Source organism: Lissotriton helveticus, chromosome 4_1 (assembly GCF_964261635.1).
Source record: "Lissotriton helveticus chromosome 4_1, aLisHel1.1, whole genome shotgun sequence".
Taxonomy (NCBI): domain Eukaryota; kingdom Metazoa; phylum Chordata; class Amphibia; order Caudata; family Salamandridae; genus Lissotriton; species Lissotriton helveticus.
Window position 1 is genome coordinate 898,582,729 of NC_136063.1, and position 18,328 is coordinate 898,601,056.

General features: G+C 45.3%; 1 protein-coding gene across 2 annotated transcripts in view; it reads left to right on the top strand.

Moving 5' to 3' along the window:
- The window catches only part of NETO1 (neuropilin and tolloid like 1), a 770,367-nt gene that overhangs the window by 19,526 nt on the left and 732,513 nt on the right, over positions 1-18,328 (top strand). For both annotated transcript variants that reach the window (XM_078687516.1, XM_078687517.1), the window contains exon 3: positions 7,875-8,012. In XM_078687516.1, coding sequence (XP_078543642.1) covers positions 7,875-8,012 — 138 coding nt within the window. The remainder of the gene's footprint in view (positions 1-7,874; positions 8,013-18,328) is intronic.

An 18,328-nucleotide genomic window follows, 5' to 3' on the forward strand; every position in this document is an offset into this window, starting at 1 on the left:
CATAAAGGCAGGTCGAACAGGCATAAAGTTCAAAGATTTCAGCAGAGGCGTGATGAACATTCTCTTAGGTGAGCTAAAATATCCACAAAACATCATAAAATGTAAGGTGTCCTGCGGAGACACATTGTCACAGCTGCAAGGGCCCAAAGAGCCAGGTGTGCTCCAACCACTAGGGGAAGCCAGCAGGTGGTGCAACGAATTAAATATAAATCTGCTCAGCAGAAATCTATTCCAATCACTAGTAGCCATGGATTGGTATGGTTGCATGCCCTGGACTGTTTTTAAAAGGGTATGCCCTGAACCAAGGGTTTGATCAGCTTTGTCTGCTCTGTTTGTAATGAATTGTATTCCAAAAACTGATGCCTCATCCACTTCAACTCCAAAGTGCGCATGGGCTGAGGGCAATAAAATAAGCCCTCCCTACCAAAGCAGTTGAAGGTGGCCTTGACATATGCAATTGATGGTATCTTGTCCACGTGTCCAAGGGCCATACCATCAGTGAGGACCAGCCTATTTAACTGGAACTCCTTCCTAGTCCAGATCTTAATCCAACATAACTGTGGTCTGAGGGCAATTATGTCTCCTCTAAGCTTTCTTCTGATATCATCATGCACACAAAAAGCTGGGGTGCTTTGTGGAACCTGTAACACATGTCTTAATAACATGTTTTCAACAGTCTTGATATTATCAACTTTGATGTATCCAGAGACCTTGTTACCATATAGGGTCTTAGAAACACCTTTAGGCTGGTAAACCTTGGTTAGAATTCTAGGGGGCCTGGACACCAACCTCTAGTCAAAACAATCCAGAGCACCCGTGGCCTTGATAAACTCCACTTTCTTTACACCAATCAGGGGCTTCCAATTCATATTAGAGTCAAACAGGTCCCAGATATATGAAAAAGCCAAAGTACGGTTTCCCACATTGAATGTTTTGGATCTGGTGGACCAAGGGCCAACTACCATCACATACAAGTTAGTGAAATTTACTGCAAGGTCTAAACTAGTCATAAAGGAAACAAACGTATCCAGTTATAACTGTAAATCTACTGTGGTGCGCGCCATCCGGACCACATCATAAGCGTACAATAGAACTGGAAGCGCTCTTGTTCCCACCTGTGGGCAGTCAGACTTACCCAGGAGAAGGGCTTACTCCAGATCATTAACACAAAGGGTGAATAGGAAGGGGGCAAGAATGCACCCCTGATGTACCCCCCCCCACCTAGTTCTAAAAGATTGGGTACGAGCTGATCCCTGAGAATACCACACAGAAGCTGAGGTCTGGGCATGAAGATCAATTAGAAGGGACACAATATTCAGGTCCGCCCCTATTGCAAGAAGCAAGCCCCATAACTTCTCATGATTGACCCATCATAAGCGGACGTAAGGTCCATGAAACCAAGATAAATTCACTTGGGCTGGGCAACAGTGTACTTGATAATAATTCAATTGAGATTTAGGCATTGGTCCATTGTTGATCTGACTCGTCTGAGGCGATATTGTAACTCTGAAAATATGTAAATTTTTATGTGCCCATAACATCAGCCTAATTAAAAGTATCCTTCCAAGGACCTTCACCATTGAATCAATCAGGGATATTGGTCGGAAACATTGGTTGTTCTTATCCTTTCTCTTAAAAACCAGTACAATTAGTACAGTGGACCACGAGGGTGAGGTGCCCCCCATCACCACCGAGTTAAGGACAGGACCATTATCACGGTTGGACCCCAGATCTCAATATCATCCAAAAGCAGATCAGGGGGTATCCTATCAAGCCTATGGACTTATTGCGTTTTAGCACCTAGATGCCCAGAGTGACTTCATCTGGCGCAAAAAATCACATTTGACTCTGCCACCTGCGAACCCATTCTGGTCCGCTTTGTCTCCACTTGACTCATAGTTATAGATCATTTCAAAGTGCTCTATCCACTGTTGCTCTGTAATGTGATGATATAGATTAGGGCCATTTATGCTGGCAAAGCACAGCTGATTTATTACATACCAAAAGAACTGCACTATCTTTGGTCGTGCAAGCTTGTGCTAGATCGTCCCAGGCTCTCGTTCGAATGGTGGATTTACAAAGAGGAAGTGCTAGTTTATATACCTTACAACAGGCAGTGACCCATTCCTTGCCTCTAGGTACCTGCTTTAGAGTTGCCTTCAACAAATGAAGGGCCTTGGAGCAATTGTGATCAAACCATTCTGATTCCTGTTGCCTATCGTTTGTTGCAGGAGCATTGAGTAGTTTTGACACCTTGGGTGAGAGGCCAGCATATGCCAATACAATAGCTCCACTTGAGGAACATGTATCCAAACATGAAGATCTTGTGTTGTCACCCTGAAAAAAGAGACTACTCTTTAAACTGCATTGTCTCCAGCTGAGATCATCTTAGATTCTAAGCCTCCTACCTTGACCTTTGAGGGAGAGCACACGCTGAGCCACTGAAAAGGCCCTAGCACCACCGTTTAACCCACAACCTTTGAGGACAGGGGTTATGATCACGGAATATTCTGTGCCCTATACTAAAATTGGAAATAAACAAAAACAGGAGATTTTACAAAAAATTGTTTTTTTTTTACGGAGACAGAACCCTGCTCTCTAAAAGTTGATAAAATACAGGGATTGATAGACTTGCCAAATTTCTCCATAGAGAAAATAAGAGTGTAGGTGCTTAGGATTGTGCTGAGATCAGATCCCTCCCTTGTATGAAACATATGCATCCCCTCTGCCAACATACATTTGGGTTTCCTAATAGATAGTTCTAAAAGACAATCAAATAAATGACAATTGCCCACTAATATATTCTTCTCCATCCCATATCTGTTCGCAGTCACAGATTAAATGGCGGAGCTTAAAGTGGAGAGGTTAGATGCCTCGTCTGACCAGGCTTTAGCGTTATACAAATAACTTAAAGAACAAGATGTACAGCCCTGGAGGGATTATTTCCGCTCTTGCATCAGGTGCGAGTCCCAGGCAAAATCTGTAATTTTCCCACGCATTTCCAGGGAGACAAAAGTAAGGAATTCCCCTTAACCCTCTCCGCAACTGAAACCACACCAGGGGCAAAATAGGTTTTGTATCCTTCTAGGGAAAACGGTTATGCTCTTCCAATATTTCTTGTAAACAAATCACCTAGTATTTCCTAGCAAACTGCATCTAGTTGCTATCCTTAAACTTGCCTGGCAGGCCCGCAATATTCAAAGACAACAACAGGAAATCATGCGAGCTACTAGCCAATATATGCACAGGGGGTCTTCTACACAGGGAAGTAGAAGAGGGCATACATGGAACCAGGGGCACAAATCACTCACAGATCTCAAGGTTACTCAAAGGAGGAAATCTAGCTGTTGGCACAAGGGGAGAAGATAAGGGTCTGCTCCAAGCACTCGAACAGCCCTGCTCCTGCAGGACTTGATTCCACAAAGCGGGACAAACCTTTTTTGGCTTGCAAACAACCACCAGGGGAAGGGCCTGAATGCTGGACAGTCTAGGAGATCTAAAAAGGATAAACATGGTCAAGGTGTGCAGCTATGGTGGGTCTATTAAAGTTTACCACAGCACAATCCCCAGCCCACTTCTTACATCAGACCCCAACCAGTTCACCCTTCGCACCATGTTGATAGAACCATACATTTGCATACTCAAATAAGAGTGCAAGTCTAACCAGTTAACTACCTTATTCTTCAGATCCTCATAGGATTCTGACATAGACCTTGTCAAGGGAGGGACATTTCTGAAGACCACTTTATAAGTGGTAGTGTCAGGTGGTAAGTTAATTATCACCCCTGGCTTAGCGGGCATATGCTGAGCCAGTGACTGTAAACTCAATCCTGCAATAGAAACTGATGGGCCTAATGGGACAGTGTGATCAAGGAGAACATTATTTAACACCAAAAGAGAACAAGGTATTTCATGGGGAGATTCTGGCCTAACGAGATTCTCTTGCGAGTTTCATGACTGAACAGGGACTTTCTTATTCATCGCACTACTTTGTGAGGAGCAAGGTCTAAGTTATGCTTCATTCAGGTATTTTAAACGGTCAAGGATCTGTGACAATCTGGATTCAATAAATGTTTTCCTTGAGATGATTGGTTCCATTTTGGCGTTGAACACTTTTGTGAAAACATCGTTGAACTTCCTTGAGTAACCATTCAACATGAAGCCCCCGGGGTGGGAGGAGCTTGGCGTAAGCTCCGCTTGCGTGCCCACATTAATATAACTGCACGCATGTCTGTGGGCTGGTGCCCATTTCCTGTGCTTGTTCTTGCGGCTTGAATTTGACTGGGTGTACTCAGGCAAAGGGTCAGCAGACCTGCCCACCTCAAAGGTGAGGCTATTGGCATGGAGCCATGTCCCGATTTCCCTCTGGTGGGCTTCTTACATTTGAGCTATGAGATTCAAGGTGCACAATTGAATCACCAGAAGGGTGGGAAAATCTTGGAAGAGCAAAATAGGGACCATCCACTGTCTGATAGCCACCTCTCTACCAGGTTAATCTCCTTCGAGACTACCCCCACCATCCATGCCAGAAAGCCTTCACTGATGGTGAGTCGAGGTGCTACTTGTGGGGACGATGACTTTGAGGGAGCCGCTTTGCTTTTTCCTATGCTCAACTAGAACGAAAAAACAATATATGCACAGCACAACAACCCAAATGTTGCCTGTCAAGGCAGTATGTACTAGAGAGCATGGAGTCAAGGTCTTGCACCCCACAAAAAATTAGGCCAAAGGGACAATCGCTTAAAGGCACAACAGTGAAAACTCCCAGCTAGAAATAGACACACGGGTTTCAGATCTATTGGACCCCACACTTGTGCAGCAAATCAAAGAAATGCCGAACTGATGTTCCACATGACTCAAACCTGGTTCCAGGGTCAAGACAGCCTTGCTAACAAAGTCACATCCAAGAAGTCCAGGAATAAAACATAGTCAAGGCAAAAACAAGGAGCTATGGGCACACCTGAGTGGGAGGGTGATGATATTGAAGGAGTCTGATGAGACCTAGCTGGACGTTGCTAAGCCTTGCCTCTTCCTAACACTGACGGGCCCGCTCTTGACCTGGCCTTTGCCTCAGCCGAACCCGGGAACCTCCCGCGTCTGTCCCACGCAGTGGGGGTCCTTGGAGCATTTAAGAGCATAGTGATCAAGTCAGCCCCGCCTCTCTACTGGAAGGTGTGGGACTCATAGTCCCCAAAGCATCACCTTCTCTCCCCACAAAGCGGGAGGCCTTGCAGCACTTATGAGCACAATGATCCGGGCAGCTCCTCTTCTCTCCTGGCAGGTGTGGGACTCATAGTCCCCACGTTGTCTCCTTCTCTCCCCTGTCTAATCTGCAGTGATGGGTCCACTAGTTACAAGGAAATTTTATACATTTTGGTGACCCACACATCATGGAAGGGCACCCTAGTTGACACCAATGCCTCCGGATACAAATTGTGTCTGTGGGAACGGCCAAGGCAAGCAGACGTTCATGTGTCGACCGTGTGGGGGCTGTTATATCACGTAGTAGTACTAGTCATTTTGGGAGGCACACTATCATGTCTAATGCATTACTGATACTTTGGCCTACCTGTGATCAGAACTGTAGTAGGGCCAGAGCAGTTGAAGAGGATATGACGTGTCAAAGCCCAGGTTGTCACACCTCCAATAGATCGAGTGCTGTAATGCCCCAATTGTGAAGATATTGTGTGGGGTCCAGAACCAGTCCTGTACGGATTTAAAAAGGCTGAAATTCATCCAGGATTCTCCCACGCCATCCCCCTTAGTCCATATATTTTAAAATGTCTTCCCATTCATGAGACTCATAGGTGACCCCCAAAACATGCTGCTATTTTGCATATAACTGCAGGAGAGGTTTTGAGTGTAGGTGATGTACTAATAATTAATGAAAAACCCAACATCAACCCTTCAAGTGGGATTTTATACTCTTTTACATATCTCACCTTATAAACCCAGTCAATCGGGCATACCCGTGTGTCGAAGCTTCCAATTATTAATCGACAGAAGACCTAACTCTATAAATAAATGAGTGGTAAAGACAACAGCTTTTTACACCAACAGCATCTCGGCTATAAGGCTAACAGCATATGTGTTTCTGCCCCACCCCAGGACAGAAGCACACACTCCCACTGACTTTGCCTGTTTTTCGTTCCAACTTCTTGCTTATAATTAGTGCCACTAGAATTATGTGGCATGGAGGAAAACTAGCAAAAGGGTTGATTCATTCTTTCGAGCAAGAAAAGGCAAATTATGAGGCACAAAGCAGCACATTCTGTGGCAGCAATATTCTGTAATGCTGTCTTTTTAACAAATATCAACACTTTCAGGGGGAAAGCTTCATCTCATTTGTACCAGCTTAATACTGAGTAAACAATTTAAAATTAGCCATTAAAGGTCCTAAAATGTCTGCCACTATGCTGCACACTTTCAAAGTAACTTTGTAACCATATAGGGTCAATTGTTGTTGAAATCAGCACAACATGCATCAGGTGGTGGGTGACTTGGCGACTGCAGGTCATATGTATGTGAAAAATATCACGTCTGCAGAACTGCATAATCCAATGGTCCTTCTCACTGAGAACTTGAAATATAGGCAATCATCATTGGCAAATGCCTGCCTTCTACGATTCCTGATTGGCTGTGCCGATCTCAGCATTTCACGGCGGAGCTGATTGTATTTACCCCCACACATATCATTAGAACATTTTCTGTCATTTGTTTCTTAGATTTTCTATTTTTCGTGTTTTTACTCTTTGAAACCCTGTCCCAGACCAAACGCCTATATATTTCAAAATGATAGACTTTGCTTTTTTCCACTTGCTCAGTAGTTGTCTTGTTATTTTCGGTGATGTGAATATTAATACGACGCTGTCATTTGCGCAGATCCAGTACACAATAAACTCAGGAGCAATGTTGTTTAGACTTGGTATGGCTCATTTTTGGTATCCTATCCCTCAGATGCCAATCATAGTAGAGACCTTGACCATTGCCCGTGTCACTCGGTAACCTCTCAGACCCAGTTACATTGCATCTTTTTCTGCGACTTATAGAAGGACTTGAGGAAGACTATTCTAAGGCCCATATTACTGACTCTCAGCATCAGGGTGTGCAGAGCAGCACCGCACTATCCTCAGCTGATATGGTCTGTTATACGGTCCACATATTACCTTTTTCGCCGATCTTCCTCTCACAGCCCCTTACCTAATGAGTTATTCTCCTTCGTGCATGGCCCCCTACCCCAAGTACAAGTACCTCACTTCCTGGGAAGGACTTCCTGAAATAAACAAGCATAGACAGATATCAGTGGCACACAGTGAGAGGCGGGGCGGGGCGGGGCGGGGGGGGGGGGGGGACTCAGGACTGCGAGGAGGAAGACATGGACTCGGAGTAATGAATATTACCTGTAAGTAACCGGGCATTGCAGCTGCAGTCACATGACGCAGATTGTTTGAAAAGTAAAAAATAAAAAATGCAAGGTCAGGACTAAGTCTAATAAGCTTTAAATGAGGAAATAGGTTTGGATATGTCAGTAGAACTATCTACTTTGGAACTCTGTGTCTTATATATATATATACATATATATATATAAATATATATATATATATACATATATATATATATATATATTTATATATATATATATTGAAACTGTCGATGAACTATCTCAACTGATTATTACGTATCAACGCATCTACGTACAACTCGTTCAGAATTGTCCTAAAGGAGCCTAGATGTGATTTTAAGTATAATAATTTTTTTCTTTTTTATTTTAAAGGCAATTTTTATATATTCTATCATGATTTATTTTCAACTGAAAAAAAAGATGAACTTGTCTTAACCTGTTTCCGAGTATGACCAGAGTCATTTTTCTCTAGAAAAACAGACCCCTACAGAAGGACAGAAAACAGTGGACTGTGGCGCGTGGACGAAAAACGCAGATGGAGGAATTTTCACTTCTCCCAATTATCCCAGCAAGTACCCTCCTGACACCGAATGCATCTACATTATAGAAGGTGAATAACCAATAATGCCGGAGCGCGTGGATTAATTGACTTGCACATAAATAATAGATGTCCACTTAAACAGAGAGTGCTGCAGCGAAAAGTACAGTAGAATAGGGCTGAGAGGTGGGCTGCAGTAATGTGTGAGGCCGGCACTGGTGTGAAATATGGCCGCATTCCTTACTGCGTCGACGTGCAGTCCCCAGTCCCTTCTCATATGAGAGTGAATAATTGTATTGATTAAGTTCCATAAAATCAATCCATTTAATTCATATTCACCGTTAGGCCGGCTTAACTGTTGGTATGACCTCAGCGGCCCATTTGCAATTCTCAGAGGGTGTTGATTAACAGACCATCAAATCTGAGCTGGGTATATTAACAAAGTAACGGATGTATCGTTTATCTCTGTAAACATATCAAGATTCCAATTTGTAATCTCCCAAGGTTAACTGTCAGCCATATTTGATTTCGCTCTGTCATGCATGCTGCTCGCACGTACTTTAATACATGTCATTTTTTGGCACTGCACACATTTGATCAAAGTATTGAAATAGTACAAGATGGCGGATTATGAGTTTGAGCTATGAGCAATATTTTGTTTGGATTATGCAAAATTGTTGAATTTGTTTTGATTTTTTTTTATTCACATTGCGATATTGTGTGAAAATTGAACAGGAGGCCATGCCTCGTGTTCAAAAGTAACGTGTTGACACGGACAAGGTGACAGGTTGAGGATACAATATCTCCTGCAAGAAATTTTCAGCTTGAACCAGGGACCAGTTGAAAATATGGGTGGAATTTTGTTATGGATAAATACACATAATTGCACAAAATTCCCATATTAAGAAATTAGTGAACTCCATTGGCATTGCAGAAATTTCACAGTGGCCAATTTCTAATCAAACTTATTTACTTGCTTATATTTGGATTAATTATTGCCAGATGTTCACCCATAGATTTAATTCAGAGTAGAGTCTTTCCAAATATTATTAGAGTCTAATTTAATTCCTAATTAGTTCGAAAAGCAGGTTAGCTTGATTGACGCATTATTAATAAACTGGTGGTCGTCAAAGGTTAAGCCACATAGTGGAAAATACTAAGGCCATCTGTACAAAACATCAATTGAAGAACTTGAACCTGTTTGTTGAACTTGTGTGTTCTAATTATTCAAGTATGGTGGATGTTATTATTATATCCATAACTGAATGTGCGAACAATGATCACTTGTATGTAGCTCCACTAGTAGGAGGTGACCTGTATTGAGTTATTTGGTAGTATCAAAGTTGTGCTACAGACACTGAGTGATGTAGTGTCACAGAATTTCTGTATACATTTTCAGAAATCTCCATGAGTGAGTACAGCTTTTCAGTTTCCCAGTTCTTACCTCACGAATATGATCTGGCATATGAAAAGTTAGCTCCTCTTCTAGCTGTGGGAAGGTGTACGTTGGTCGCCCTCTCTATTACAAAACGTGTATAAACTTAACAACTCAGAAAAGTAAACAAAGAACAGAGATGTTGACAATGGGCACTCTCAATATGTGGGGATGAACCAGAACTACGGTCTGGTACAAAGTAGAGTCAGAATCAACGTAATGAAGATGCCTGGTACCTAACCCATTGCTACACAAACAAATGATGGGCGGAATGCTGAATGACTCATACATTCACCCCCAGTCAAGAGATCTTGGTTAATCCATCGTCCATCTATCATATTTTCTTTTGCATTTGGTACCTAACCCAAGCATCATCACTTCTTTCCTCTTCCTTATTCGAGTCAGGGCCAGACTGGGAACCCAAATTAGCCTTGACAATCTTGTAGGACTGCCACCCTCTCCCCCTTTGGAGGGGGGTGCAGGTGCAAGTGTGAAGCACTGCTGCTTTTGTTACAGGGGGCCAATATTGCAGCAACGCTGCAAAACCGACCCCCAGTAACAACAAAAAACGTCCCTCACTACTACAAATTTGGCGCCCACCCTTTCAGCCTCCTGGGAAACCGCACAATGCCCGCTACAGTCAGTCTAGCTATGGTCCCAGTCCTTTCAACACCAATATGAACCAGGCAGGATAGTAGATTGATAATTGATCACACAGAACCAAACAATGCAGACCCATCGTGGGAGATTTCTTTTCAGTGCAGCAATACAAACGTAAGCATTAGCGGTGCCCAAAACTTCCTCAGCATATGAGGATCAGCAACTTGAGTCTCATAATACAAATGGATGTGTTCAGGAGAAACTCAGGCGATAGCCCCATTGTTAGTCCTGGCACCATTGGCGTGGTTTCCCTTCTATTTTTGCTGTTGCCTCATGTGTTTTTGCTGGTGTTAGATGCTTTAGGCACTGTGCCACTGCTGTCCAGTGCCACAGTGCGAGTGCTCCCTACTGTAAATTGATGTACTGATTAGTGGTTCCCTGATTGGATATTTGGTTTACTTGTCAGACCCTAGTACAGTGCACTGAGTGTGCCCAGGGCGTGTAAATCCAAATGCTGCTAGTGGGCTTGCAGCACTGATTGTGCCACCCACAGAAGCGGCCTTGTAAAATGTGTCTAATGTCTGACATTGCAGAGCCTACATGCAGTCTGGTACTTTCATGCTGACTGGGCAAGTGCACCCACTTGCCAGTCCCTAAACCTTCCCTTTTCTTCATATTAGTCAGAATTCTCCTATCTGGAATACTTATACTTTAATCGAAAAGGTTTGTGTTGGACTTGGCCCTGTGCAGGGTCATCCCAGGAATTTTTGCCTTACTCCTGTATTTTTTCTGACCTGTTGTTGGTTGTTTTTCTGACTCTGGGCACTTTTTCACTGCTGATCAGTGCTAAAGTGCGTATGCTCTCATTTGTAAATTGTTGTAATGGATTAGTGACTCCATGATTGGCTATTTGATTTACTTGTCAGACCCTAGTACAGTGCACCATGGGTGCCCAGTACCTGTAAGGCAAATGCTGGTGGTGGGCTTGCAGCACTGGTTGTGCCACCCACAGACGCAGTTTGTAAAATATGGCTCAGGCCTGATATTGCAGAGCCTGTCTACAGTCTGGGACTGCCATGTCGACTGGGCAAGTGCACCCACTTGCCAGTCTCTAAACCACAGCTTTCCAAACTTTTCATGTTGGTGACACACTGTTTGGAGATGTATAATTTTAGTGACACGGTAAGGCAGTGTAGCAAGCGAGAGTAGCGAGCCCGTCATTTTTCAAGAGTTAACGTGAAAACAATGGTTTCTAATGGGTCTAACTTTCTAACCTAGTAGCTATGGATGTGTTTTTCCCCATTAGAACATTGTTCTCACGATGAGTGTATTGTAAACATGTTTGCACACCGCTTTTCAGGGCGCTGATACAACATTCTTTCAATAGAAGGGCTGCAGGCCCAGCTACGACAGCGACATAAAACGGAACCCAACCCAGTCTGAGCGCTCACTGCAAGACTTGGAGAGCCACTGGCGCAGTGCTAAATACAGATGTGCCCTGACGCCATCACCTGACCCCTTGCGTACAGGTTTCTGGCGATGTAGCTGCAGTCATAGGTCCGTACAGGTATTGGCTCTTGTGTATGAGTATATCTATTGATGGGAGTTCAAGCATCATGCCCAAACACTATATTTGAGTGGGCAGAGTTGACTTGTTTTTGCTACATTGAGTATCTGGCAGGAGAATTGTGGCTAACATTTTGTTAAATATTTGATAAGCCTCAAAAGAGGCTTTTCATCCATTTCAATTCTGTGACCTTAAATGAAAAAATTGGGACTACTATTGGCAATGAAGTCCAGCTCTGGAATGGCAACACGCTTTTTACACGGCCGAGTTTATTTGCCCGGAGTTGTGGTCTTTGTGTCATAGTCCGGCCAATCACATAAGCGCTCTCTTGGCCCTGCATTCAATGCCTCCAGCAGGGATGCTAAAGTACCTAATACAAAGAACAGGCCAATTAGCTTTATATAGAATCTTTATATCCTTGTTAGGTAATGAAAATTACAAAAATAAAGTCCAAACTTTTTGAAACAGCATGTGTTACAGCTTATGACATGTATGTGTGTCACGCACAGAGCAGGCACTAAATCACTGGGATGATCGCTCTGATGGAGCATCAGACAGCGAGGGAGTATTAGACTGAATTATTTCTTTTCGTTTGACTTTTTATTATCTAATGGATAAATATTACTCATGGGATGATGCTCACACCATTGCATACCATTGCTGAACAGTCTGCATAGTCCCCTCTGACCTTTTGCCACTGCCCACATGCCTTGTGTTTTTAAATTAATCTAAAAAAATAAGACATCCTTCTTTCAAGAGACAAGCCCGTTTCTGAATAATAAGTGTTTGGCAATGTTGCTCTGTTTGGACGTTAGCAGGAGAATAGCGATACATATTTCTGAGCCGATAAGATAGCTTGATGACTTAAGTACAGTCAACCCGAGCTCACGGCAATAGTGAAATAATAGTCACTGCTTTCTGGCTTAAAGTGCTCATGAGTAAATGTGATAGGTGCACATTAATATTCTCTTTAATGGGAGTGAAGAACAAGGCTGAAAATGCGCTGACTGAAACATTTAACAGTATTTTCAGTCTGACATCCAAGGGTAGCAGCACTTCTGCTGCGCTTAGATTTCCAGTGAGCCAAACTGAAAACATTGAGAAGTGACTTCACAAACCCTCAGAGAGCTTTTTAACATATACAACGTTCTTGTTTCAAGTTGTATTAATGTATTTACAGTTCTAATACTCACTGCGCATTCAACGATCAACACGGGCGGGAAAGGGAACCAGCCGCGCGCACACTCCCCTCTCCTGCCTTTGCATACTGGGTACCATACAGCTTCACAGACATGGGCAGACGTCCTGATGTACGCACCGTCGTGCAACACACCCACACATGTCAGGCGACACAGAACCGTGTTGCGACACATACTTTGGAAAGCTCTGCCCTAAACTTTCCATTTTCTACATGTTAGTCACCCCTATAGGCAGGGTGCATTTTATGTGAACGGTAGGATATGCCCTGGTGTGTGTGGCTTGTCCTGATAGTGAATTACAGTCGATTTCGTTTTTCACTATTGCAAGTCTATCTGTTCCCATAGGCCAGAATGGGCAGTTCGTTTAAATATAACTGACCCAGGGAACAAGATAGGAAAATAAAGTTTAGTATGCCTGAACTCAGAATGTTAAAATGCATCCTTCAGTGTGGGTGATTTTAACATTCTGTGTCTGAAAATACCACTTTTATAAAGTAGGTATTTTCTTTCCTAACTATCCAGTGTGCCTCTGCTAGGTTTCTGTATTGTATGTCTGGCCTGTGAGTGACAAGAACTGGGAGAGGGCTGCAGCTCCAGCAGTCTGAGGAGTCAGGGCTGGGCTGAATGGGACCTGGGTTGAATTTAGAGCAGGGGTGGAGATTTCCTTTCACTTGCCTGAGCCTTCATAGAATAGAGATTAGGGGGAGGAGATTCCCTTTCAGCTACCTGGGCCAGGTCTGCTTTCAACAATGCTGTCTCCACCTCCTACCTGGAAGTTGCACTAGAGAGTACAGAACTGATTTTGGCTGGGTACAGACACTCTCTGCCTTCAGAGACAAAGGATTTGCAGTATAAATATTGGGGCCCAGACCCAAGAACTTTAGATCACTTTTGGGAAATCAAGAGGAACCTTTGCCAAGGAGAAGAAAACGGAGAAGCTGAAGGAGGATTACTGCCCCTATGCTGTTTTGCTGTTTTAGGTTGGCCTGCAGTGGTTACTTGTTGCCAAGAAAAGGATAAAAGGACTTTGCTGTTGGCTTTGCCATCTTGAGGAAGATCTACAAGGGTTTGAACTGAGCTTGCCTCCTGTCTGTAGTCTCATGGACACAAAGACTTCACCACCAGCTCCCCTGAATGTCCTTGCTGAGAATTCTAACCTACAGAGAGGTGCCTGCAGCTGTTTAGGACCTCTAGAGACTGTTTGTCGCTGGGAGCTGGAAGCGCGACACAACAACGAAGAAGCAGGTCGCATCCGCACTGAGACCCAACACATCGCCGAGCCACAGGAAGACGCGTGCCGCATCTTCACTGAGTCCCGACGCATCACTGAGTACATCCTCGCAGCACCCCCTGTGTGGCTGCAAAAGTACACGCTTCAGACCGGATCGTCGCAGCGCATCAAGGCGCCATCTTGTAGCATCACAACCGGAATGCAGTAAGAAACCGACGCATCGCCTCCTCTCCAGTAAGGAAGAGACGCATCACCTCCCCTGCCCTGCAGTAAGGAACCCACACATCGCCTCCCCCGAAGCAAGGAACTGACATATCACCTTCCCTGCGACCCTTTTGTTTGATTTGCGTGACGCATCTAAGGTATTTGGTTGGAAAAGTGTTGCATTTACAACTGGCATTGAATTTAACTATTTCTACCATTGAAGAGCCTATTTTAGTACTGTATTGTGGATTTTTGCTGTTTGGTCTTGTTTAGATAAAGATGACTTATTTTTCTAAACTGATGTGGTGTCCATTTGTAGTGTTTCACTGTGTTACTGTATGTGTTCATAAATGCTTTACACACTGCCTCTGAGATAAGCCTGTCTGCTCGTGCCAAGCTACCAAGGGGGTGAACAGGGGTTATTTTAGGAGTGTATCCCCCTTTCCCTGACTATAAGCAAGGGTCCCTATTTGGACAAAGGTGCAAACCATTGCCAACTAGAGACCCCCATTTCTAACATTTGTGGCAGCGGTGGGATTTGGTCTTGCATGTGTGTCCTACATAAAGTTATTGGTGTACACTACTAGTGAGTGCAGACCATTATGTAAACACATACTGTTTTTTCTTTTTTCTGGTGTCCTCCTGGAAGTATTTTTTTATACTAAGACTCTGGTTAGTTGTTGCATTTGTGAAGTCTTGACAAGATTGAACTTGACTTCTGGCACATTATCATGTATATGATGAGGGAGCTGCATGTGTTCTGCAAGGAAAGGGGGTTGCCTGTGAAGGGAAGGTCCAGGGAGGATCTAGAGACAGCCCTATTTCAGTATGTACTACCACGCTGGAAGCTAACATTACCAGATGTGTCTGAGGAGAAGGAATTCTCTGAAAGTGAGGGAGAAACAGAGAAAGATGAAGGGCTTCTGACTTGTGAGCAGAGGCTGAGAGAGCTTGTTGAGGAGCTCCAGAGGGCTGAGGCCAAGAGGGCCTTAATCCAAGAAGAAGAAATGTGCGCAGCTCAGGAAGTGAGCTTGGCTGGGTTGGAGGTGGAAACCAGCTCAGATGGTGGCAGCAAAAGTGTGTTACCTAGTGCTGAGGGAGCAGTACACACACCCAGACATGTGGTGCCTGACTTGAAGGAGGGGGTTAACATACACCAGGGGGTTCAAGGATGTGAGGTAGCTCCAGTGGTGTGCAGCGTCCCTGAGGTGGATTGGGGAACTGACATAGGGGTTCATGGTCCAAGTTGTGGGTGGGACACTCTATTGACTCTAGATGAGAGGGGCAGTGAGAGGGGTTCCCTCATGGCTGAAGTCTTGATGTGTGAGAGTGAAGACCGCCCAGAAGAGTGGGTTGAGTGACAGAGGCAGTCAGATACTGTCTTGCCAATCTCAGGAGAGTGGGTTGGGGTATGTGTGCGGGGCACTGGATGGTGAGGTGAAGGATAGTTTGGGTAACACCTGTGTGAATCCAATTGTGGGAGAGCATATTGTATGTCCCTGTTTTCTAGAGCTATACCAACACCTGTTGGAGGGTGAGTTCTCTGACCCCTGTGAGCTCACCCGGGATGCCAACCTTTTTTGTGGATTCCAGAGAGTCCGAAGAATCCTTGGGGAGTGACCCTAGGAGGAGTGGCTCAGATATATACCAGCCCAGGCTGGTGGGAGAGGTTCAGAGTAACCCAGGTAGGTCCCGTTGTAGTGGGAAGGATGTAGGGCCTCATGTCCTGTCTCCTAGGAAAAGGAGTGAGACTGGGATGTGTCCTCATGGGACCTAACCTCAGGCTCAGAGCCTGGATGGTTCCCTAAGGGAACACCAGGTAGGGAGCCTAAGCTGTAACAGTGGTCTGTTTGAGGGAGATTTCCTAGTGTCAGAAGAAAGTGGCTTGTCTGTAAGCAGGCCTCCATTAGTTCTGGTGTCTGGCAGTCCCACTCCTAAGTGGAGGGTGCAGAAGTCCAGATTGAGAGGTGAGAGGGGGGAAGCGTCTCCAGTGGAAGAACCAGTGGGTCAGGAGCCAGCCATTATGGCTGAGCCTCCTAGAAGTGACCATGGTGACACAACTTCTGTCCTGGGGGATCTTTCCGCACTGTAAGATGGACAGGGTTTGGGAGATCTGCATCAGGCAGACGGTCACACAACATTTGAGTCATGTGTTGCCCTTGGGGGGCATGCGTGCTCCCCAGGAAGTCCTGGTGTGCCAGGCGGGGGCTCAGCCGCAGGGTTTAGCCTCTGGGTTATGAAGCCAGGTGTTGGCTGACCTGGAGGGAAGGGCAACTGCTAACAGTGCCCCTACCGGTTTGTCTTCTGGGGGCACCGCTCAGGGTGGGAGGGTGCAGGGCCCCAGTAAGGGGGGCAGGGAGAAGGCAGACTCACCCCTGACCTCTGCCCAGTCTAAGGGTACAGACCCTAAGCTGGGATACCAATTGCAAGATAGAACCCTTGAACTGGTGGACGAATTGTGCAGGACACCTGCCACAGGTGCCCTGACAATTCTGGAAAGGGGTACCGCTGCAAGTGGGAGGATGTAGTGCCCCAAGGAAGAGGACCAGGTGTGGGACAGCCCATCCCAGTCTCCTGTTCAGCCACCGTGTACAGGCCCGGGGTGGTGTGTCAGTGTCAGGGTATGACCTTACAGGAGGGAGAGTGGACCAAGGATGCCAGGCACCTGGGGCTACTGCCCCCGCTCTCGGACGCCACAGAGGTTGGAGAACCATGAAAGGCCTGGAGCCTGGTTATCATCACTGATAGCTGTCAGTGGCCACTGTGGCTTGCTGTCCTGACACAACTGTGTTGGCCATGTGGGTACTGTCTGTCTGTTGGGACACACCTGTGAGCAAGCTAAGGTTAGGTGCTGCACGGGTAGTGTCCACAGGTGAGGAGAAGGGGTCCCCATGGGTAGCTTAGTGGGCCCTGAGACTATGGACAGAGGGATCCAAAAAGGTTCTGATTGGCGTAGCAATGGAGTATGCCCCTGCAGCTGCGGGCCAAGGTCCATGTTCTATCGCCCAAAGCAGGGAAGCCGATCAAGGTAGTGGTTGGTCTACCCTGCGTTATGGCTGGAAAGGGATTGTGTTGGACTTGGCCCTTTGTGCAGGGTCATCCGGGAACTTTTTGCCTTCCTCCTGTATTTTTTCTGACCTGTTGTTGGTTGTTTTATGACACTGGGCACTTGTTCACTGCCGATCAGTGCTAAAGTGCGTATGCTCTCTTTTGTAAATTGTTGTAATGGATTAGTGACTCCATGATTGGCTATTTTATTCACTTGTCAGACCCTAGTACAGTGCACCATGGGTGCCCCGGGCCTGTAAGGCAAATGCTGCTGGTGGGCTTGCAGCACTGGTTGTGCCACCCACAGACGCAGCTAGTAAAATATGGCTCAGGCCTGCCATTGCAGAGCCTGTGTGCAGTCTGGGACTGCCATGGTGACTTGGCAAGTGCACATACTTGCCAGTCCCTAAACCTTCCCATTTCTACATGTTAGTCACCCCTATGGGCAGGGTGCATTGTATGTGAAAGGTAGGACATGCCCTGGTGTGTGTGGTATGTCCAGAAAGTGAATTACAGCCAATTCAATTTTTCACTATTGCAAGGCTATCTGTTCCCACAGACCAGAAAGGGCAGTTAGTTTAGAACATCTTATAAATATAACTGACCCAGGGAACAAGATAGGAAAAGAATGTTTAGTATGCCTGAACTCAGAATGTTAAAGTGCATCTTTTAGTGTGGGTGATTTCAACATTCTGTGTTTGAAAATATCACTTTTAGAAAGTAGGTATTTTCTTGCCTAACTATCCAGTGTGCTTCTGCTAGGTATGTGTATTGCATGTCTGGCTTGTGAGTGACAGGAGCTGGGAGAGGGCTGTGGCTCCAGCAGTCTGATGAGTCAGGGCTGGGCTGGGCTGAATGGGACCGGGGTTGAATTTAGAGTAGGGGGAGGAGATTTCCTTTCACTTGGCTGAGCCTTCATAGAATAGAGAGTAGGGGGAGGAGATTTCATTTCAGCTACCTGGGCCAGGTCTGCTTTCAACAATGTTGTCTCCACCCCCTGCCAGAAAGCTGCACCAGAGAGGGCAGAACTGGTTTTGGCTGGGTAAAGACACTCTCTGCGTTCAGAAACAAAGGATTTGCAGTATAAATATTGGGGCCCAGAAC